The sequence below is a fragment of the Pholcus phalangioides genome, unplaced genomic scaffold, assembly GCF_987345545.1.
Source record: "Pholcus phalangioides strain wild (caught in Gottingen) unplaced genomic scaffold, Ppha-v1.0 ptg000040l_1, whole genome shotgun sequence".
Lineage (NCBI taxonomy): Eukaryota > Metazoa > Arthropoda > Arachnida > Araneae > Pholcidae > Pholcus > Pholcus phalangioides.
In genome coordinates, this window is record NW_028301626.1 from 6,419,383 (window position 1) to 6,443,794 (window position 24,412).

Sequence of the window (24,412 nt, forward strand, 5' to 3'; positions counted from 1 at the left end):
ACAGTCCGCATATGGAAATCATTACCCGGTGAGATCGTAACGAAGCCCACAATTCATCAGTTTAAAGCCATGGTCTGTCTCCCCAAATCTCTTCGATGCTATACTTTTTAATTTTCAATTATTTCTCCCCCCCCCCCCCCGAGGAATTTTCAGTTTTTATCATTTCTGAGCCAGCTGCTGTCATGTCGTTGTGGTTTTAACTTTTCAGTGTATTCTTTTATGTAATTTTACATACACCTCTTTTAATAGTCCTGTGTATTTTATTTGTATCACCATATGTACTTTTTTCCTTTATTTTACATGTTTGTTTATTTTATTTTATTCCTTTGCATGTTTATTTGTTTGTGTTCCCTCCTGTGATGCAAGCGCCACCCCTGCCATTCACAATAAATAAATGAATAAGGGCGTCACGAGGAGCTGGAAAAATTTCACAAGTGCTTGTTCAGTGCTTTGAAGCGATTCTTTTTAAAGAGTATTTTGGGAAGGCGCGGATAAACGTTTTCATGATAAGGGAGCCTCGGGTGGCAAAAGTTTGAGAGCCATTCATGTCCTAGATGCAGTGTCGTCTCAACCTCAACACAGCATCATGGTTCCCGAAAGAGATAAACTTTTCCGTTTTGAACAAAAGACTCTGCTCCTGGCTCTGTCGCCGATTGGCGATTTCAGTCATTGCCCCGAAAAGGGACGAGACCGTGTCGGAGACCTTATTAAAAATAAGATAAAAATTATATGTATAATAACCGCATATACATATATATAAGGATCTTAATAATCAATTGCGCCATAAAATTGACGAATGTCTGTGATACAACGTGGGGACGAGTTTTCTTCTAGTCATCATCGTGTCGTAAGTTTTGTCTGTAATTTTTCTTCGGGTGAAGCCACGGTCACACTCGTGTTAAGACTGGCCCGATACGTTCCAAGGTCGGCCATGGGCAAGTAGACCGGCTATTCCACCATTGGCACTGATCGTTAAATGTTGGATGCTGGAAGGTATTAGAGGCTGGTAGAATAGAAATTCCAGTACCCTCTACTCCAGCCTAAGTCAATGCCGCCGCCTTCTTTTCCAATCTTTCACATTGGTGGAAGAACGCCAACAGTAACAACATAGAGTGTTCTGGAAGCAAATTTTCGCCAAGGAACAGTGGACCAAGCTGGGCCATTGTGTAGCCAGTCTATGCCGCTGCTGCTTCTTTGCATCAGGGGAATTCAAATATTGGCAGCAAAATATTTGCGAATGATTATTGGACCATGCTTGACACGAGTGTGGCCCCGGCTTAAAGCTGATAACAAAAGATATTTTTCACCAAATCGTTCTTTGTTTTCGTTGAATCAACTTCGGACTTTTGAGAGATGGCGGATACTTTTTCAAAGACCAGTTAGAATCAGTTGGGGTGGTGAACCGATTATTGGAATTTTCAGAGAAACTTTCTTCTGTTTTGCGTGACATCATGCCCTTTCGAAGGTTTTTAACAACTGGCTGTTGCGAAGATATATTTCGGAAAGAGAGAAAATTCAACTGCCCCTGCGGGGAATCGAACCCACGTCCTTTCACTTTCCGGGTGAACGCCCTAGACCACTAGACTACAGAGGCACAGAATCTCTCAATCTTTCCTTGGAGCTCGTGTACACTGAAAGGGACCGCTCACAACTGCTGACGTTGCCACCAGATGGCGACTTATACAAGCTTTGGAAAGTGGAAGGACGTGGGTTCGATTCCCCGCAGGGGCAGTTGAATTTTCTCTCTTTTCGAAATATATCTTCGCAACAGCCAGTAGTTAAAAACCCTCGTATGGTAGAGGGGAGTGACGTCATCCTTGTATATCATACCTTTTGTTCGTAAAAAGCGCGTTTGTTCATCGCACCCCTCTGGAAAGTTTCACGGTATTTTGTGGAATTCGATATTTTATTTTTATTTCATTTTGTTTCTAATAAAGACAAGTTTAAATATATTACGAATTTTTTCAAGCTTCCCATTTTTCAGACTTAACCCATCTTCTAGAGGTAACCTTTTCCTAGAATTTTGTTCAAAAAGGAACATTTCCAAAATTTAAATGCAGATAACTCCCATACAAATACCACAGCAGGCAAAACCCCAAACGAGGTGGCTGAAAGAAGATGCCCATAAAATATAGTTATCAAATATAACTAAAATACAGAAACTCAAAATAAGAGCAATTATCACGAGAAACTAAATACACGCTAAAGTAAAACCAATACAAGCAAATTATTGTGATAAAATATAATGTTGAACGTTGATCTCTCTGTCTCAAGAAACTTTGTGCAGACAAACTCGGTTATAACGACATATGAAGTTTCCGCGAAATTTTGCCGTTGCAGTCGTCGTTACAACCGAGGGTGATGTTTTGAAGATTTTTTTTAATTTAAACGTAGAATTTAATCGGAGCCAATCAAACACTGTGCATGAATTTTCTTATTTCTTTATGATTAGAGTGACCAACCATTTTTGATCGAGACAACTACGGGAAATTGGAATATTAATTAATACTAGACATCACCGATTCCCATCAAACATGTTGCCAATTGCCGGCGAAATTGCCAAAATACTGCTTATAAGTAACCTTTGGTGAGAAATAGTGATACGGTAAGTCTGCTGAAATGTATTTCACGGGAAAAATATGAACTTAAAGAAATATGTGAGACTAATATTTATAGTCCTATTGCTATACACAATTTTATACAACTTTTAACGAGGTAAATTACCTTCTTTCCTGATTCTAGTAATTAGGAATGTAAGCAAGCTTTGTTGAAAAAAAAACGGAGCATTTTCATGATTGAAAAAGTCGGTGAGGGGGAAATACAGAAATGTTCTCTGGATAGTGGTCATGTTAATGAGCAGGTTGGAGCGTCAAGCATGTAATAAATACGTTATGCAACATTCAACCGGCAAACATTACCTGAGTGTGATCATTTTTAATCGTGGGAATTTCAAGCAAAAATAACGTTGAAAACGAAAACAAAAGTGACGAAAATTTTTTTCGTTTTTCCCGAGGTGATTGCTTTTCATGGACGTTCTAAGCAAGATTCATTCAAATTATTCGGTCCGGACTGCCAATATTTCACGTTATAGCCGAGGTGTCTTTACTACCAAGTATTTAATAAATATTCCTCGACAGCTTCCACATAAGATACCTGTAGGGATTTCCATTCCCCACTTCCATAAAGCAAAAATACGCGTTTTCTTTTTTTTCAATTCTTAAGATTTTTACCAATTTATGGGATGTTATGACTTTTTTTATTTACACAGTGAATACTCTAGTGAAAGCTCTTCCTCGTCACTGCTGCCCGCAACTTATTGTTCATTGGTTTCTTGTATCATACGAACGATATTGTTGCCCGTTAACGGTTCCGAAGTGAAGACGTCATCGTCACAGAAAATAAATCGTCCAGCGTCTATTCGGAACAGACGTTTCTTTTGCGATGTGTTCCCACAAAGGCTGCAAATCGGTGGATGCACTTTCATCAGCTTTATTCAGTGTTTCACAGAATTCCGCTGTGATTAAATTTACTTTCCTTCTACCTATTGCAAATGACTTTTTCAGCAGTATCCTTCCAGGCTCCAGCTATCATATCCATAGCTTGCTTCACGTCAGGCCTCACTATGATTTCTTTCCTTTCATCACCTTAATTATGCATCTGTCAAATGGTTGCAAAACAGACGTGCAGTTAGGAGGCATGTATTCGAAGCGAATGCACTCTAATTTTGAAGAGGCGATAAGAAGCAGTATCTATTTCTATTTTTCGCTTCATTTTTCCATAAAACTTAACTAGCTCCTCATTAAAAACTCTTGTAGTCATCCAAGCCATTCGACTTCATTTGTAATTACAAGGCAGTGATTTCACGTTCTTCAGGCACCATAGATTCACAAATTTCCCCAATCACCGTAACTTTGTCGTTCATGTTGCAGCAAAACAAAGCAGTTAAGGGTCACTTGGAGTTTTTGCCACCAATGCACCTGTCTTTTTTAAATGTCAAAGTTTTGTTAGATAATAAGATTCCAGCTTTGTCTGCGTTGAATACATCGGAAGGATCATATGACTTTGATTATCACCAGCTTTCCATTCATTCACATTTTCCATATCGAATGAATTTGCTTCCCCGCAAAAATCTGTTTTGCTACCACACCATGCCGTTCTTTGAAACAATTCAGCCAGCCGACACTTGCTTCAAAGTTTTCGCATCCAAAATCACGTACGAATTCCAAAACCTTTTCTCCTATGAGTGGACCGGTGACTGGCACATTTCGGGAACGAATGTCCTGAAGCCAGATAAAGACAGCTGCATCCACATCTTGTAATTTCGAAGTTAGATCTTTTTCCTAGGAGATCCTATAACTACTGTTTGAATTTGCAATATTTCAATTTTGTCCGATTTTTTCAGAAACGTTGAAAGAGTAGATGGAGATTGACACTTTTGTTTTCCGTATACGTGTTTTCGACTTTGCTAAAACGGATTTTTCATTTCGTTATACCGGAATTGCACAATACATTGTTGCTATGTAAATTGATTTGAAGTATTGGAAAAGTTTTCGTTACAACGAGTTTTTCGCTGTAACGGGATCCGACTGTATACGAAGGAAACTGTTCAATTCATGAAATGAAGCAAAAGGTTGAGATTCATTGACTCAATTTCATTTAAAAACAAATTTTAATTGAGTCAATGAAACCTCAAACTTTTGCTTCATTTCATTAACTCAACTATTTCCTTTATTTTGAGTTGCTTTTTATTCAATTACATTAATGTCCTGGTATTTTATCATACGCACAAGCTGTTTTTTTTGCATTTTCTTGAAAATTCACAAAAAATTAAATATCAGAAATATGTGAAATACATACATATACTGTCATAGGATAGTAGCGCATACAATCAAGAACACTTGTACAAAATTCGAAACTATTCGACCCAATGGTTAAATACTATTTATAATGATATTTCCATTAGAGCAAATTTTTCACGATGTTAGAAGGTATGAGACACCCCCAGTCGGTTTCAACCGAACCAAAATAAATTGTGAGCCATTTCAAAAATTTTAATCAAATTGCAATCGGATTGAGATCGAGTCGATTAACTCAACTAAAATTTTTAACTGCGATTAACAATTAATCGATTAACCGACGCGATTAATCGAGAACCAGCCCTACTTGTTACCAAAACAAGCTCCACGCGCGCACCTTCCGTGTGTGTAATGGTTATTAAAGCGTAATAAATTTCGAAACGAGAAGCTACCGGGCGGCATTCCAGAAAGCGGAAGCCACCTTCATCTCGCAATCGGTCAAAAATAATGCGATTTCGCAATTGCCCAACGCGAACGCATTGAAAAAAAAAAAAAAATTCCGTCGATAGAAGCGATTGCGACAAGGTCGACACTATCCATAGCAGTGTGTGGTGTTGGCTATTTAATTCCTTTCTCTTTCTTTTCACCGATAGGTGGGGTATTTTGAAATATTTTTATATTTTTTACACAAAAAAAAAAAAAAAATGGGCGCGTGGGAAAATAATCCGAAAAGCACGAGAGGTTTTCATAGTAACAGGTGGAATAAAACGCGCGCGTTTGTGTGTGGGTTATTATGAGAACGGCGTTGTTTCTCTACCGCCTTCGGGACATGTATGCTTGGCTGGACGAGAAAAGACTTGGAAATTACAGAGAATCGAGGACGTCCCTCTATTATATCATGATGATGTTTCGGCCTTGCCCATGTGTGTTCAGATCTATACAAAATAACATATCCCGCTGCTTGCAAAACAACCCGGCTGCATACTAAATCGATGGGGGTGTATGCAACCATATGTACAAACTTTTATATTGCTGCATAATGGATGGAGAAATAATTTTGCCCCATAATTTACGGGTACTTATTTTATCGGTCTGGTAAACATGGACAAAAAAAGCTCGTATGGTGTGTGTGGTTTACGATGGTTGTATGGCGCGGGAAATCTATTACTACGGGAGGATCGAGAGTTTTAACGCATAAGGCCGGTCGTCCACTGGAAGCGACAACACGAGGCTACAACTTACATTGAGTCCGACGACAAAGGGCATTTGACGTCGTCCATTGAAAGCGACCTAGATAAGATATCTTCCCCAACGAACTCGAGGCGACCACCGATAGACAGCGCTTTCACTTCCAACCCATCTCACTAATGGCACTAAATTGCAATATAGCGATATGGCCAGAGTTGGTGAAGTAATCTCGTTAATACAGGCATCTCCGAGAGAGTTCTTTATCCCTTCAAGTCACTTTCAGTGAACGACCGGCCTAAGACCAGAAGTGTATTTACAGAGAGCTATAGCCCAGAGCAGCAATTTCGGAAAAGCGCCAAATTTGAGGAATGAATGGTCAAGAAAATTAGTAGAATGGGAGAAGGGTAACGAAATTTGTATCTACAATCGGTAAAACTCATGAATCCGCCTCTAACTTACAAGCAGGTGAATGAACAAAAGCGGGACCAAGTCATTGAGTGATCAAATGAATGACCTAAACAGTGTGCAAGAACGTGAGTAAGAAAAACAGTGCGTGTGCAAGCTCTTAAGTTATTAAGACAGAATTCAAGCATGAGAATGACCAAAACGGTAACCTACAGAGCGATGAAACATGCCAATGAGAGACCAAAAGAGTGACTCAGAGAGCAATGGATCATGCCAGTGAGCGACCAAGAGTGTGACAGAGCGTGCGCATAAAAAACGTCATATTAAAAAAAAAAACTAGTTGTCCTACACTTTTTCCGTGATCCCGGCAATCATAAAGTAACTATACAGGTTCATATACTTCAAAATCCCAACTCCCATCAACGTACGTAAGAGGTGTTACGGCGGCGGTGGCGGCGGGGTTAAAAGTTAGAGGTACTTTAAAGTACCGTCAGAACTGAATGGTCAAAATGTGCGTCGAGCCGTATCTTGCCCTTCATTAAAATCCGGAAATATATTTTCTAAGTCAGTGTTTCTCAGAGTGTGCATCGCGGTCACTAGGGGTGTCGTGGTTAACTGAAGATATATTCATTTGTGCGCCTAATTTATGCTTTATGAAGTGGTTATTTAACAAGAGAAAACATCTATTAAACTAATCTGGGGAGCCACGGATGACCTATGAATCAAACAAGGAAACCACGGGAAACAAAAATTTAAGAACCGCTGTTCTACTGCCGGGATTACCCTATCAAAGTTTGACGAAATATCTTTTACAAAACTTGATTAAAAAACCAATAAGCCTGTTGGTTACATTCGCTAGAACGTGACCGATACGCTTGTTGGTTACATTATTAAAGTTTTATGAGATAACTTTTATCAAACTTTATACTTTAATGACGGTTTAAGCATAACAAAACGGTTTAAGGCCGGGATTACACAGTTGATAAAAGGTCTTTTATGAAACGAAAAATAACAACCAATAAGCATATTGGTTACACTCAAGTAACCGATAAACTTATATTGATTGTATTTTCAAGTTTTACAAAGGAACATTGACAACACTTTTAAAGCGCCATATCCAAGTACAGCCATACGAACGTTAAACCAGACCACCAGAATTGAACGTTTCTGTCGCCGCCTATCCTTTGCAGGCTACTACTACTGAACCAGACATGCACCTCGTCCATATTCCTCTCCTTAACTTCTAACGAATTGGTACATGTTGGAATGTGTGTGCACGTACAGTGAACCTTCCGTGAAGTTTGTTCCCGTGTAATGCTTCTAATGTGTAGTGCTGTCATCTGCAATACATTTCTTTAAACTATGAGTTTTTCTCAACACGTAGTGAGTGAAGTGTAATGAATGAATAATAATTATACCGTTGTGTGTGTGTAGGCCTGCTGCTCTCTGCGGCGAGATTTTTTAACGGGGAGATCGGCTCGTATTCGCGCCTCGAAGTTGGGAACCGCAGAAAACCAACTTCAGCCGACCACCACTGCGACGACAGTGGGGTTTGAACCCTTCTCGATATGCAGAATATTTTGTAATTTTGAAGCATATGGAAGCGTAATGCAGGAATAATAGTTGAAAATATTTGATAAGAAGCTTTTTATTATATCGAATACATATAAGTTTGGCATAAGATGGCAGCACCTTACTTTTTTCCTCTTCAGTGATTCAACATTTATATGACATAATTAGTAACAGTTCTCAGTGAAAATGAATTTCCATTGACATATTTGAAACCGCCAGTAGCATTGGCAACAACATCGACATACCGCGTGGGTGCCCCTGTCTGTCTGGGCGCCAAGCCGTCGACTTCCACAAGCGATTCCTTTCTTCCTGGAGGATACAAGTTCGACTTTGCCCTTCGGCAGTATGACTGTGTGTATGAGTCGTGCTAATGTGTGCGTGTGTGTGTGAATATTTCGATGTCTCATAGGCATGTAGGTATCACATAGAAAACCTGCGTGGTATCCTTGCGGAGGCGCGACGAGATTAATTGAATTGACTGCGCAATTAGAATCAAGCGAGTGATTTGTTAAGCGGCTAATTATACCCTAGAACTTTCAACACGCGAGATTCATTAAATACACACAAGGCCAAATTGCCATTATCATTTGACTGCCCCCGCTCTCACGCGAGTACGCAGTGGTTTTCACCCTACCTGCGACAGAACATCGATTGAACTCAATACTCAACAGGGGGCAATACAGCGACTCTGAGATATTCCAAGGGAGTCACGAGTAAAAATCAAGTGAAAGATAGGTGCGGAAGGTAAACTAAGGAGGCTACTGAGGAGCGCGGAATCATTCCCAAGAGCTGAATATTATGGGGTAAATTTGTCTGTCTCTTAAAATGCGGGATGATCTAATGCACATGCACGATAAGTCGCCTCTCTGGCACATGACCCTGGATATGCTCGCCTACACAACATTCGCAGCTGAAAATGTTTGCCTCGGCTTCATTCGCAGCTTAAGATATCTGCTTAGGATACATTTGCAGCTGAAGATGTTTGCCTCCACTTCATTCGTTTCTGAAAATGTCTCCCTCAGCTAAACAGCTGAAGATACCTGCCTAAGCTTCATTCGTAGCTTAAAATATCTGTCTAGGATACATACGTAGCTGCAGATGACTGCCCTCACTCCATTCGAATCGGGAGATGTCTGCTTTCACCCCATTCGCAGCTGAAGCTACCTGCTTCAACCGTCCCGTAATTTAAGGTACGTGATTCAAAGCGCTTACACAATTCGCCCCTCCCGACACAGTCCACGAATGCATGCCTACCACTGAGACCAGTGAAATACAACACAGACATGAAGCGTTAAAGTGAAATATTATTTGAAGAATCCAGAGAACACAACCTGTTAAGAACTCCACAAGTGGGAGGATATACATATGCTCATGAACGCGTATGTGTGTATTTATTTATACAGGGTGATTCAAAACTCAACGTATAAACTTTTAGGGGAGGTAGAAAATACAAAAACAAAACATAATCACACAGGAAAGTATGGCCAGAAACCCCAACCTGATTAGCTGGACGATGCAGAAATGGCAAGTCAATAATTGTTGGAAAAACTCTATTTAGTTTACACGAGGCCAGTACGTGTACACGCTAAGTTCCACACAAGAAGTGCTCAAAGTTCTTACCATGCACGTCGCGAGAATCTCCGTCGCAGATGCAAACGTCCGCGGAATGCCGGGTATTTTTGGAAGGGTTCGACAATCAATGCATCGCCGTTGTGAAGTGCGCATAACTGGGGATGGGTAAGAACTTTGAGGACTTGTTGTGAAACTTAACGTGTACAAGTACTATCCTCGTGTAAAGTATCGCTAAATAAATAGTTTTTCCCCCCATTATTGGCTTGTCATTTCTACATCTTCGTTTATCTTCCAGCTGATCAGGTTTCCGGTCATACATTCCTATGTGATTCTGCTTCGTTTTTGCGTTTTCTACCTCCCCCAAAAGTTTGGTTTGTACTTTGAGTTTTGAATCCCCCTGTATATATGTTCTTGATATATATGCTCCGGATACATAGGCGTACACAGAATATTCTCGAGGGGGGGGGTTTACTTTTTTTCCTGCAAAATAACTATATAATCTTGGCTCAAAGGGGGGTACTGTCCCCTTGGGTGTCTCGCTCCTAAATGTGGAGGAGGGCAGCCCTAGTTGAGACGGAAGAGGATGGATTAAAATCCAATGAAGGCCATAGACAGCAGAAAAAAAAAAGTGTAGAAGCACCAATCTATAAAATGTTCCAGTGAGCACCGCGGTGATCGTGAGAAAAAGATTGAACGAGCCTGTTTTAATCAGAAGCGAATATGTGGTTTTTAGCACACACAAGCTAAACCAGTTTTGCAGTCACCGTCTTTCCCGTTCTAGTTTAATATTTCCTGGAAAGCTCACTCCCCAAACATGCCACCCTGGCATCGAGCTTATATTACTGGAGGGAGCATCCAGCCGCAGCGGCATCAAATGCAAGGAAATCACGTGACTCGGTGAAAACAAAGTTCGTGCGCCTGGCAATTTGCCCATAGAAATGTACAGTTAAGTCTCTAAATATTACGTTTTAAAGATTACAAAAAAGGATGGAGAACTCATCTATAGATGAAAAAAGGTTAAATTATTTATTTCATTAATACTTTCATTAATTATCTCTTTCCTTAATTCTGGAATTTTTCTTTCATTAATTTTTTAATTATCTCTTTTTCTTAATTCTGGAATTATCTTTCATTAATTTTATTATTATATCTTTCATTAATTTTATTATTATATCTTTCATTAATTTTATTATTATATCTTTCATTAATTTTATTATTATGTCTTTCATTAATGATGAAATTATCTCTTTCATTAATGATGAAATTATCTCTTTCATTAATGATGAAATTATCTCTTTCATTAATGATGAAATTATCTCTTTCATTAATGATGAAATTATCTCTTTCATTAATGATGAAATTATCTCTTTCATTAATGATGAAATTATCTCTTTCATTAATGATGAAATTATCTCTTTCATTAATTATGGAATTATCTCTTTCATAAATTTTGGAATTGTCTCAGCGATGCTGAAATTATTTATTGTTTCAAATTCCTGTGGATGCCATAAGAAAACGGGGGACTGTGATTCTTTTCACCAAGTCACGTGATCTTCCGAGGAAAGATGTTGGGGGACAACGTTCTCAGCCAATACCTTCTAGAGCTCTAGACGGTATTGTCTCAGCACTGCCAAGGTGGAGACCGCTGACGTCATACTCTCTCCAGTAATATAAGCTCGATGCACCCTAGTCACTCCTAGTTCCTCTTTGTATATGCCTCTATCTTTATCCGCACATTTAATAAACTAGGAGTGCTCACACTCAGAGAGAAAGAGAACGGGACACGCGGGTTGGTTTTGTAAAAGCTGCCTCAAAACACTCGGGTGATTTGGAAAGCTGTCGGGGCTGTCGCTCAAGCGATTTTGAAACCGGTTGCGGGTCGCTCGAGTGTTTTGGAAATCCGACCGAGTGGTTTGGTAACCTGTCGCGGGGCAAGTCGAATGATTTGGAAATTTGTCGCGCGAGCCATTCAATTGATTTGGAAAGTTATTGCGGGTCGCTCCATTGATTTGGTAACCTGCCGTAAGCCACTAGAGTGATTTGGAAACCATTACATGATTTGTTAATCTTTCGTGGACCACTTAAGTGATTTGATAAACGGTCACAGGCCAAAATCAAATAAAATGACTCATGACTTTGGCACAAAAAATGCAGAAAGTATTCAGAATTAAAATTTTAAAAAACATCAACTCTTTTTTAACATGCGAACGTATCTGCACTAAATATTGATGCAATTCACTCTACGTTCTCGTTGGCATCCATAGTGAAAGTCGCAGTGACCTATCTACTTCAGTTCATTGTTACGAAATTGGATTTGAGGTCGCAGGCTACATAAGAGTAAACCAGGGGCCCCTATGGTGTGAACATATATGTAATGAATACTTTATATTCAGTATATAAATGAAAGAATTCTCTCCTCACCTGTAGTTTCTTGTTGACTTTGCTATAGTACCTGTACAGCATGGCCAGATTCAAAGGACCGAAGTCATGGTAAAAACTGAAATATTATTAGAAAGAAAATTTTATTATTATGTAGAAAATCACAATCAGAAAATTGTCTTTCATTAAAGCGATTTCGACCACTGAAATTAATACGAGTAATGCATCTCTACGATCTAGGATCACAAAACGTACCTTTCGTAGACGAGTTCCTCATCGATGCAGAAATAATGGTAATAAAGACTGAGTTTGGGCTTCCGATTTTCTTGAATCGTTGCGAAATACAAGCGATCTGCAAATAAATAAATAATAATTAATCACAGATCGTTATCACTCCAATATGCACGTACAGAGTTTTCATGATTGATATGCTTCCTCGATGGTGTAGCATTGAACCCCCTGTAAAATGCCGATCTTTTTTTTTTATTCCCTGATTAGGGTACGAACATAGTGGCGGCTGGTTTCCGATTCTGCAAGTCGGCGCGTTACGGATTGATTAAGAAACATAAATTTCAGATTTCTTAATCAATCCGTAACGGAATGCACGATACTTTCTGATTCTGCGAATCGGTGCGGTTACGGATTCGTAAGAAAACCTGAACTTGATGTTTTCAATTAATTAATAACGGCACCTACTTGCGTAATCGGAAATCAGCGTGCTTATAAATTATGTAATTTATGAAGGGAAATTGTCAACTGGCGATTTTTCAGCAGTTTTAGCGGTAGTTGGCTATTTTCTGGTCATTTGATCATTTTTGTCGCACCACGGTCATTTTCTGCACACGGGGACTAATTAGACGGGACCGACAATTTATTGCCGATTCTGAACGGCAGGCTTGTTTTTTTATACTCGTCGAGGGGTTGGTGCGCTAACCCCCTTGATGTGGGACTCCCCGCGGTAGCAATTTTCTCTGTGGTCATGTCGCCGTTTCTGTTGTACCCCTTTGTCAGGAAAGTTTTCTGACAAGGACGGACCGGGTATCGAACTCGCGACACCACTGCACATCCTTTGGTACTTTTAGGCGAGTATCTTATCGACCTGGGCTACCGCGCCCCAGCTATTTTCTGGCTATAATTGGTAACTTTATTCGCCTCTTTCAATTTTTTTCGGCTGTAAACAACCTTACTTGTTGCTGCTGAACTTTACTTGTGTTTGATAATTTTTTTTTGGAAATATCCCGTATATTTATAAAGGAAATATGGTCAGCCAAGGTATTTATCATATTGGTATATTGATGCTTTTTTTTCTACCAGAACCTTTTACGGGCCCGAGGTGTGCCCCTGATTGTGGCCTGGTGCAGGCGGTTTGCTGGTCTTGAATATCGTTGGATTTTTCCACCGTGGCCCACGTCTCCTGAGACGGACTAGCTTATATTCCCCTGGGGGGAGGGGGTCACGGTTGGTCTGCTGATATAAAAAAGAGAAATAATGTCAGTATATGAGAAAGATTATTTTTCTTCGAACATTCAAATATTTTCCATTTCCTTGAAAAACCTAAATTCTGGAGCACAAATATAATCACCGCAACGTGAGTGCGGTAACGTTACGTATTGGCACATCAAGCACTGAGGAAATAATTCATTACTGTAAACCGTAATTGGTGATTCGGGGTTCCAATGGGTAGTTATAACCCATCTAAAACCCCGTTCATTATTACTCTGCCGATTCACAAGCAGTAGTGCGCATTGCCATAACAATTGTAAAATCATTAAATGGGTGAATACTTAAGTTCACCTGATAAGGGGCAAAAGAGAAAAATTTTCATAATCACAATGGCCAACAGACCATTATGGAATAGTTCCAATGCAACTAATACAAGAGGGTAAATACGATTAAATACGAATAGATGCGGTTAAATGTGATTAAATATGAATAAAAGCGATTAAATGTGCATAAATGTGACTAAATGTATGTACAATTCCATCATTTCACTAGACCAGGATCACAACCGACATCTGCGTCAAAACCGAAAAGAAAGCCAAAGACAGGTCAGACAGGTCACACACCACGACTTCTTTTTTTTTGATAAATGAAATCTTATCAGGGCCAATATGCAATATGGTGCTAACACCATGTTCATAGTTCATTAAATTTTTTTTCAAGAAGACATAGAAGACGTACAGATCAAATCGCCTCGAAGAGCGCAGTCGCCATCTCTCTCGTCATGGATTCTATACGACACTCACAAGCCTGGAATTGCGGGCCTGGGCATATGCAGAAAGTTCTTAGGTCTGAAAAATATGTTCGTTCTGCTATCATACTAAGATATCTGGACTAGATGTGAGGAAATTCTGATTCAGTCAATTTTTCGAAAAATCTTTTGGCCAACTTCTTGCCGTATGCAGTAATGTTCAGCACTCCGAAGTCTTTTCTGATATTCACATTTCTGACGAAACGAAGAAAGGCCAGTATATCGTCTGAGAAGTTTGTTCTGGAATCTCTCGAGGGCGATTAAGTTATAGCGTCTAGCAAATAGCCACACAGAAGCAGCGTTAAGTAACACCGGTCTGATGATCATTTTGTATACTATAAGTTTATTATGAATTGATAGACTGGAATGCTTATGACGAATTTTGCTGAGCATAACCGAGGCCACAGTTGCCTTGCGAATGGCCTCATCTCATTGCCGGAAGAAGCTGAACCTCTTATCTACTACAACACCAAGATATTTTGTGTGTGCGACAGGGTAGATAGGCGTACCCTACACCAGAATGTGAGCATTGTGGGGTAGATTAATCTTGTTGGTGAACCACACGAACACAGTCTTGGCTGCATTTAACTCAACACGCTGGTGCCTGTTGAGTAAACGCACCAGCGCTCGACCAGACCCACTAGTTCCTGTAAATTTGAGAGAGCCTTCCTAGGCTTCTTATCCGTACAGCAAAGGGCACTATCATCAGCCTAAAAAGCTGTAATGCCTTTAGAGACTACCGGAAAGTCATTCATATGGAAGTTGTGAAGGATGAGACCCAACACACTTCTCTGAGCAATCGACGAACGAATACGTATAGAATTTGATATGGAGTCACTTATCTGTACTCGGAAAGAACACGAGTCGAGATGGTTGCTCACGAATTTGATGACGTTATAGGGCATTTTCATGAGAATCATTTTAAGCAGAAGCCCTTCATGCCAAACTTTATCAAATGATTTTTGCAGATCAAAGAAGGCTACTATCGCAGTATATTTATAGATTCTGGCTTCTTGGATGCATTCAACAAATCGAAATCGAAGTAGTTGGATGGTGGTCGAGTGCTTGCTGTGGAAGCCGTATTGTTCTGGACCAATGGTGTTGTGATCTTCAGTGTATTTGTGAATCCGTGCAGCCACAAATCTCTCGAACAACTTCCCCAGAGAGCTAAGAAGTAAAATTGGGCGCCAAATTTGAGGATAATGAAGGTCTTGCACAGATTTGGGGAGTGCCTTAATATTGGCTACTTCCAGTTCTCCGGGAAGTGGTTCAAACGCAGGAGTTCATTGAAGACAGACACAAGATGTCGAAACATATTGTTAGGTAGGTTCTTTGAATCGAATCCTAACAAGGAGCCGCTATCTTTTTCAGATGCTTAATGAATAATTCATTAGAATTTTGACAAAAATGTGTTTAAAAAATTATTTAAAACAATTTGATGATTGTTCTTATTCAAAGAATTAGTTTTTTAAATTAATTTTTTAAAAAATTGAGTTTTGATACAAAACTTGTATTGTTTTAGGCTTTTAGGTATAATTTTCATGTTTTTAGTCAACTCACTACACAGATAGCGCTGTAAAGGTGTGTTTTTTCCCCCTTGACTTTTACGATCCTGCATAAATGCTCATAATTTTTCGCAAAACAGCCATGAATGATGATCAAAATAATTATCCACGCGAATAATTATTTACCCGTAATAACTCAATTGTCCTACCCAAGAACGTAATAGCCTCAAATTTTCAACTGAGAAGAATGACAGCGGAAGTTAATCATTGGCATAAAACAGCGTTATGCAAATTCACCTTCAAATAGTTATTTGAGGAATAGCTTGAAGATTATGAAAATATCGCATAATCACAAATTTCGACGAGCTATTTTCACACTTGTTTCAGTTTTTAATAACCAAATTGAAAATTGGTGTCAATTTGTGCACTCGTGCGTGTGTACAATAATGATAGAGGCGTGGCGGATACAACACAAAGTAAAGTGCTTCAAGGGCTTCTATTAACACGCCAGCATTATTTGAAGGATGTCCTTAAGTGAAATAACGTTGATGAATAGGAGATGATTAATTAACCTCCTGTGTTCACAGCGCTACTAGAAGCATTCCGTAAAATTCCATTCTATGTATATGTTAACGGTAAATGTGCTGTGTCGTGTTTGTGCCAGCCTTTTCACCATAGTTCAGCTTTTTGGGGTAACCAGCTTATATCCTCCATGGGGAAAGAGCAGCGGGGACCATAGTTTGTTTTTTTTTGGTTTGGTAAATGTGCTAAATCCTGTTATTATGCATAATAACCGGTTATCATGCACACTTACCAAGCATTTCTGTAAGTTCGATAATCCTTTGATTTCCCTGAATTGATCACTTTTACAGGCGGTTATTCATAGTACCCACAAGTGTCGTTGTTAAATTTAATGAGTACTAAAAAAAATTTGTCATTTTTACCAGCGGTTATGCATAATACCCAAGCATCACGTCGTTAGTAAACATGATAAATCGTACTACATGATAATTCATACATGTATCGTTATAGCGATTGCGATCGTAAAATTTGTTATCATTATATCGGGGATGGACTATATTCATGATACATACTAGACTCATTTGCAATTTCTTTTTCATATTTATCAAACTCTTTAATTACACTAGGGTATTATCCGTAATCGCTGGTAAAAAATCGATGGTTTTTTTTAGTATTTATCAAATTTACCAACGACGCTTGGTAAGCTACTTAGCAACTGGTTATTATGTACAATAACCGATTTATCGTTTTTACCGAAACCTATACAAACATCGCTAATCTGACAGTCTTACAAATTCATAACGAACACAAAAAGGGTGGGAAGTACCTTTCCCATGCGCAGGGTCATCGCAACAGCATCCTGGGTACCCCTGGCCAAAGCAATGCAATAACCTAATAATTCATGAATACCTAACATAAACCAATGTTTCTCACACTTTTTGATATCGTGGACCCATGCAGTGAAGGTCAATGCTGTGCGGAACCCCCTGTAACGACGGTTCATGGAACCTTTGTCCCCGATATTTTGCCTCCGACATTTCGCCCCCGGTACATTTGGCCCCCGGAAATTTCGCCCTGACCATATGAGTGACTCGGTGAGTAATCAAGTAAATCGGAAATTTATGTCTGATATTTCGCCTGCCCTGATCTTACGCGTGACTGTATGAGTGAACATATGAATGATGGTACAAGTGACCACATGAGTGATCAAGTGAGTTGGACATTTATTCGTGACATTTTGCTTCCCCTGATCACATGAGTGACCAAGTGAGTGAATATGTGAGTGATAGAGTGAATTGAAAATTTACCCCCCCCCGGACATTTCGCCTGCCCCGACCGTACGCGTGACCGTATGAGTGAACATATGAATGATGCAAGATATACAGAAGACTGGATGTTGTGAAGATATTTATTATTTGAGATGAGTTTTTTCCTTCCTTAAAAAATTAGCATCTCTGCCTCGAGTCGAACCCGGGTCCCTCGATTGCCGGACGAGTGCTCTGACCACTAAGCTATAGAGGAGATAGAGATTTTCCTTCGCTAGAGCGTATATGCTCAAGTGCTCCTTATACATATACGCACATACATTTTTCCTTCCTTAAAAAATGAACATCTCAAATAATAAATATCTTCACAACATCCAGTCTTCTGTATATCTTGTATTAACAAGTGGAGAGCGACATTCATGTCATATGAATGATGGTACAAGTGAGTGAATATATGAGTGATCGAGTTAACAAATGAAAATGAAATTAAATAAATGTAATGAAAATTTACCCCCCGGACATTTCCACTGCCCTGACCCAGTGAGTGATCATATAAGTGCAATAAATTGCAATTTTTGACAAAATTTAGTGATAAGCCGTATTCAGCATTGCAATTTCCTGCATTCTCCTCGATGATACATGGTGAACATAAGTATGAAAGTTTTTATTTATACCCATCTGGATATCTAGGAAGCGTGAGGGGAAGGGAAAGGTACTTTGGGGGGGGGGGGATTTTAATGGTTTTGTTCAGGACGCGGTAATACCTCTTCTCATATTGAAAAATTTCGCAGCAACGTAAATTTGGGAAAAATATTTTATGCTTCAACTGAAAATTCCAAATTCTTAGGATCCATTAAAGTGTGAGTCACTTGGTCACTCAGTGCTACGTAACCACCTATAAAAAGGGAGGGGATGAGGAAGATCATCTTTGCAGACACTCCACCCTCGCACTTTGTCAATCACTCAATCGCTCACTTTGTCAATCACTCAATCGCTCACTTTGTCAATCACTCAATCGCTCACTTTGTCAATCGCTCCCTTTGTCAATCAATCAATCGCTCCCTTTGTCAATCAATCAATCGCTCACTGGGTCAATCATACGGTCATTCCCTTTATCAATATTTCGGTCACTCATGCAGCCACTCAACTGGTCACTCACTTGGTCACACATTCACTTATACAAATACAATTACAACGCCACAACAGGCAAATTGCCCAACGAGGTGGCTGACTTAAGAACATCATGGATCCCCGAGCCATTTTTTGGAGGCCCTACCTACTACTGTTACACCCCCCCCGGGTTCATACGGTTAATCACTCGGTCTCTCCCTTTATCACTCATATGCTCAATCACTCAGTCACTCGGAAATTTATTCAAGCATTCACTCAGTCACTCGGAAATTTATTCAAGCATTCACTCAGTCACTCGGAAATTTATTCAAGCATTCACTCAGTCTTTCATTCCGTCAGCCACTCGGTCACTCATACGTTCAATCATTCAGTATTTACCTTGCTCACTCATACGTTCAATCATTCAGTATTTACCTTGCTCACTCATACGCTCAATCACTCACTAGGAAACTTACAACAGTATTTAATTAGTCACTCATTCGGTCAGTCACTTATTCACTCAAACGTTTCATCGCTCAGTAACTCCCTTGGTCACTCACACGGTCAATCCCTAGATCTCACTTGATCGCTCATAAAGTTAATCACTTGGTCGCTCATGCGGTCATTCATTTGGTCACTCATACGGCCATCCGGTCAGTCACGTGGTCACTCATTCGGTCATTCACTTATAAAGTCAACTGCACACTGGTTGATACGTTCACTCGCGTGGTGAGTCATTCTGCCACTCGATGAGTCATTTGTACGGTCACTAACGCACTCCTACAGTCCATTTCACACTCACTTGGTCACCCATACGGTTACTCGATCACTCATACGGTCACTCGATCACTCACACGGTCACTCATACAATCAATCACTCATACGTTCAAGGCAGGTGAAATGTTAGGTGTGAATTTTTTGGGGGCCAAATGTACCGGGGCAAGATGTCGGGAGCGAAAGTTCCGGATCCCGTAACGTCAGAAGGTCAATTTCGTCGCCCTCCCCTCCCATAAAATCCAAAAATGCATTGTTTTTCGTATCATAATAAATCGAATAAATTAAAATTTCACAGCACAAAATCTGGCATTCATACAATGAAACTACTAAATGAAAATTGTCTTGCGGACCCCCTACGAAGTACTCGAGGACACCCGAGGACCCGCAGACCATTTTTACCGTACTTTTACCGTACCGGATTTATACCGTACACCGCCCAGGCTATATCGGCAGTTGTCAATTTGTGACAGCGTTTTGTTTCTGACGGCGTTTTTGTCCTGACGTGAAGTTTTGTTCCTGTGTAATGCTTGTTAGGCGTAATATGCTGCCATCTGCCATCAACTTTTCTCACTATAACTGAAGTGTAATGACTGAATAATTTTATCGTTGTGGGGCTATTGCTCTCTGTGGAGAGACTTTTTAACGGGGAGATCGGCTGGCATTCGCGTCTTGAAGTTGAGAATCATAGGAAACCAACTTCAGCCGACCACCAGTGGCGACGGTGGAGTTAGAACCCGGATCCTCGCGATACGAGTCCGTCGCTATGACCACTCGACCACCACGGTGGCAAGATCCGCGGACTACAGGTTGGAAAAAACTGGTATAAAAACGCATCCCCTCTACGGAATGCGCCCTTGAATCCCGAGTGTACAGGACGTGTAGCACTTTCGACCGTACGAGCTTACTACAATTGATTTTAAATTGCAAAGAAAGTTTACTGCGGGTGGCTCTCATGCATCAAGGGTCCTCGATAGTGCTGCTGAGTTAAGAAGGCCCTGCCCACAAGCGTGTTTACGCCCTCACTTTCAGCTAATGTTCAAAGTATGCGAATTGTTCGAAGCATTTGACCTGTATACAGTATGTGAGCGTAAAATTCTATGTCGCTGTACATTTAATTGATTGATCAAGTTTTCTCGGACACGGTCCCGGCCCTTGACAGGAATAATGGCGGAAATTGACTAGAATCGATAAAGCCTCCGCCGTGCAAACACTTTCAGAGCTAGGTACGGGCACCAGAAAATATCGCTTCCTCTTTTTTGAACAGGTAGGAACTTTCAGCTCGACCCCAACCGGGACATCCATGACATTTTGCTAATAAATGTGCTTTGTGATTTCCATAATGAAGTTATTCCTCTATTTCCACACGCACAGTTGGCAGAACTGTTTTATTATGAGATTTCAAACTACTGATATGTTTTTTAGCTTTGAATCCTGCGGACAGTGTCATCAAAACAGCCGCAAGTTACATTTTCCGGACTCTGCAAAAGAAGCTGGGCTGGAAGAGATCTCGGCAACGGAATAAGTCCAGTGGCAAAGTTCTATAGCGTTCATTCCTTCAGCCGCAAGTTAGGGTGGAATGTGTATCTTGCACATCGTAATGGTGCAGTGCTGATAACTCGGTAACCAAACTCAGGGTAACCACTGACAAATACAGGGCCCCAGTGTGAAAATATTCCCGTGTTCCTTCGTAGGAAGAATAATTTTTGTGGATTTGTTACATTATTTTAAATACTTATAACATTTTGATGGTTGTGGCACAGGTGGACTTGCTTTATTATACAAAATTATTTTTTAATTACAATAGGATTTTCTGTTACAGCGAGTACCCGTTGGTGTACTCCCCATTATGAGTAACTTACCCAGGCTGGGCGAATATGATTCGACTCCCCATTATATTTTTAACGAAGGGCTCACCCGAGCCACCAAGCCGAGAAAAGTAGAAGTGGACTAGGACCTGGCGTGGCCACGGTAGAAAGCTCACTATAGGGCCACCAAGCCGAGAGGGGAGATGAGACCTGGCCTGGCCACAGTGACACTTAAGGCTCACCCGAGCCACTAAGATGAGAAGAGTAGATGTGGTCCAGAACCTGGCCTGACGACTGTAGAGGGTTCACCATAGGGCCACCAAGTCGAGGGGAGATGTGACCTAGCACTTGGCCTGGCCGCAGTGACACGAAAGGCTCACCCGTGTCATCAAGCAGAGAAGAGATTAGACCTTTATAATTAAAGTTCCACTTTGAAATGGCCATAAAAGGAAAACTACTTGACAAATGTTATCAAACTTGGTAATAGTTTACAGGAGGTCATGGGATTCAATTCTTCGCAAAAAAAAAAAAAGTTCAAAAACTCACCACCTGCGGGGAATGGCACTGTATGCAATATTGTTTAACGAAATAAGGCATGAAGACATCGGTTTAAAATGTTTTTAATCGTTTCTAAAACGAAACTGTTTGTGGGGTTTTGGTGGAATTGAAAAATGCGATACACCGACATGTCCTTAACATTCCTCCCGATATGCTAAGAGCTACTGTTGAGGTTGAGAACGATTTAACTTGCTTTCAGAAAATGGTGGACGCCACGTTGAACACGTTTTAGAAACGGTTAAAAACATTTTAAACCGATGTCTTCATGTCTTATTTAGTTTAACAATGTTGCATACAGCGCCATTACCCACTGGTGGTGAGTTTTGAACTTTTTTTTTGCTGAAAATTGAATCCCATGACCACCTGTTATTATCAAACTATTACCAACTTTGTTCATTTGATTACAAATATTTTGTTCAGTAGCTTCCGTTTTATGGCCATTTCAAAGTGGAACTTTAATTATAAAGATCCTTGTATATCAAGAAGTAAGAATACATTATATATTCTTACTTCTGTTGAGAAAAACAAATTTCTTATCCAGACGTCTTCATCTTGGAGAATCTCTCGCGGTCCCCATCTTCCAGTTCATTAACGCGACCCCCTAGTGTATACATGCTCAACTTAGGCCAAATGTGGCCCTCAGAGTCATTTAATGTAAAACGTGACCGCAAATCTGATTTTGTAAAAGGAATTTTCACTTAAGTGGTCCGTTGCACATTTTCAGATCATTTGAGTGACCCGTAGCACATTTGTAGATCAATTCAGTGAATTTATAGATTACCTGAGTGGCCCGTGGCATATTTACGAATCATTTGAGTGACCCGTACAGTTCCAGAGCAGTTAAGAGCCTGAACATTACTAAAGCGGTCCGCAGCGCATTTCCAGATCATTTTAGTGACTAGCAACGCCACATTTCCAAGTCACTTGAGTGACCTACGACGGTGTTCAAATCACTTAAGTCGTGCACGACACGTTTTAACACAAATAAAGTGGCCTGCACTTTCCAGAAAAGGTTGAGCACCCTCGCCCTATTGGTTCGTGACCTACACTCTGGAGATCACTGTCCTAGAAGATCACTTTTTCATTTCAAATAGGGGTAGGCACAGGCTCCTAAAACATCACTTTTTAATTTATAAGCAGGCTGATAGACAGAACATCACTTTATCGGGGAGCTCCTGATGGGCTATTAAGATGACCCTGAATGACGAGGTAGCAGAGCGTGTTTTCGAATTATTCGAACTTTTAAGAAAATAATGAAGCGCTACCTGCTGGTGGAAGTAGCTATCATACACATTGGAAACAAAAATAGCAAAATTTCAGTTTTAATACGTATAAAAGTGAGAAAATTGTCACAAAATTTTAATTATAAGTCTTATAGGTCATACTGTACAAAAATTTAGGCATTTGAACTAAATTAAAGATAATGTAAAATATGATTAAAATCAACTAATAATTATAAATGAGTCAGAAAATTTAGTCGAAACTGTGTGACATGCGCGCTGAAAACAGGCGTGTTTACGATGCGCAAGTGGCAAATATTGTTAGCAATTGCCGGCGTCGGACCGAACGTCACGGAGGATGCCCGTTAATCAAGAGCCATGAATTTGGTCCATTACTGTCAGCAGATGTTCACCATGACGAATTTATTCTGTTCATTTCGACATGTTTATCGAGCCAGGATGTATCAATTGTGTTTGGTGCCCGTCGCAACATCACTTACGAATATATACGCAGTACATTTGATTCTATTTTTCACGAGGAGATCTTGAGCATTTCCAGTGATTAGTGCCTGTCCCGAAGGATGAGACAACTCTTTAACTGGGGTCTTCGACATTTCACATATTGCGGGAAAAATTAAAAATTTTCCATGAAGCCAAGCTATTAAAGCAGTATTTGAAATTGTTAAGTGGTATACAGCAACAGCCGGGCCCTGACATCAGTCAAACCGGGCCTTCAGTGATTCACTGTTTTATTTTTCTCCGTTTACTTCCCATTAATCGTCTGTATGTCAGGGCCTTCCACTCAGCCCCCCTTAACAGGGGCAATGGATAAAATTGGCAACTGCCGTTAGAGCCTGGGCGGTGAACTGTTTAAAAGGGCCTTTCACTCACAGGAAAGCAATCAACAGGGCCACCGGCATCCTAAGTTTGAGAAATACTAGCATACCGTAGGGTTGCACAACCTCCGGCCAGGGGCGAAGGATCGAACTTTGCGGGGAGGGGGGGCACAAAAATTTTCTTCCCGAGAAATTTTGAGTTACCACTCTTCAGTCGGCGTCGTGTTACGGATTGGACCAATCCGTGACGGTGAGGATTCTCAGAATCGGAAACCAGAGTGAACTATATTCGTACACTATAGGTTTCTATCTTTTCCTGGTTGAAGGTAGAGCTGTCTCGGCATAGTGAGTCCTCGGGCAAAGAGATGTTCACAGGGCTAGTACTTGGCTGGAAGTAACATCATGCGCATTTATGTTACGGCCCAAGCCCGAAGTTTGGCGAGTTTGCGAATTGGGTGGCCATTTTGTTTATTAGCCGGGAGGTGTGGCCAAAGCACGATTAGACGAAATGACTAGTGTTTTTTCCTACTTTTACCGGTCATTTCGCCAAGTGGCTGGATATCCCTGGCCAATATTCGATGTTCTGATGTAAGGCAGTCCGTTGGGCGGTATCTATCGCTTTGTGTGTGTGGCATCTATCGCTTCGACCAG

At 40.4% G+C, this 24,412-nt stretch overlaps 1 protein-coding gene and 1 non-coding gene across 2 annotated transcripts in view; both read right to left on the reverse strand.

The window, feature by feature from the left end:
- LOC149065338 (dual specificity protein phosphatase CDC14A-like) overlaps positions 1 to 24,412 on the reverse strand; it is a 192,430-nt gene that overhangs the window by 134,026 nt on the left and 33,992 nt on the right. The window contains exons 2-3 of the mRNA XM_089254120.1: positions 12,168 to 12,264; positions 11,955 to 12,030 (exon numbers count right to left, since the gene is read on the reverse strand). Of these exons, the coding sequence (XP_089110246.1) occupies positions 11,955 to 12,030; positions 12,168 to 12,264 (173 nt within the window). The remainder of the gene's footprint in view (positions 1 to 11,954; positions 12,031 to 12,167; positions 12,265 to 24,412) is intronic.
- TRNAS-GGA (transfer RNA serine (anticodon GGA)) lies at positions 1,521 to 1,594 on the reverse strand. The gene has a single exon. It is a non-coding gene; the product is annotated as a tRNA-Ser (tRNA).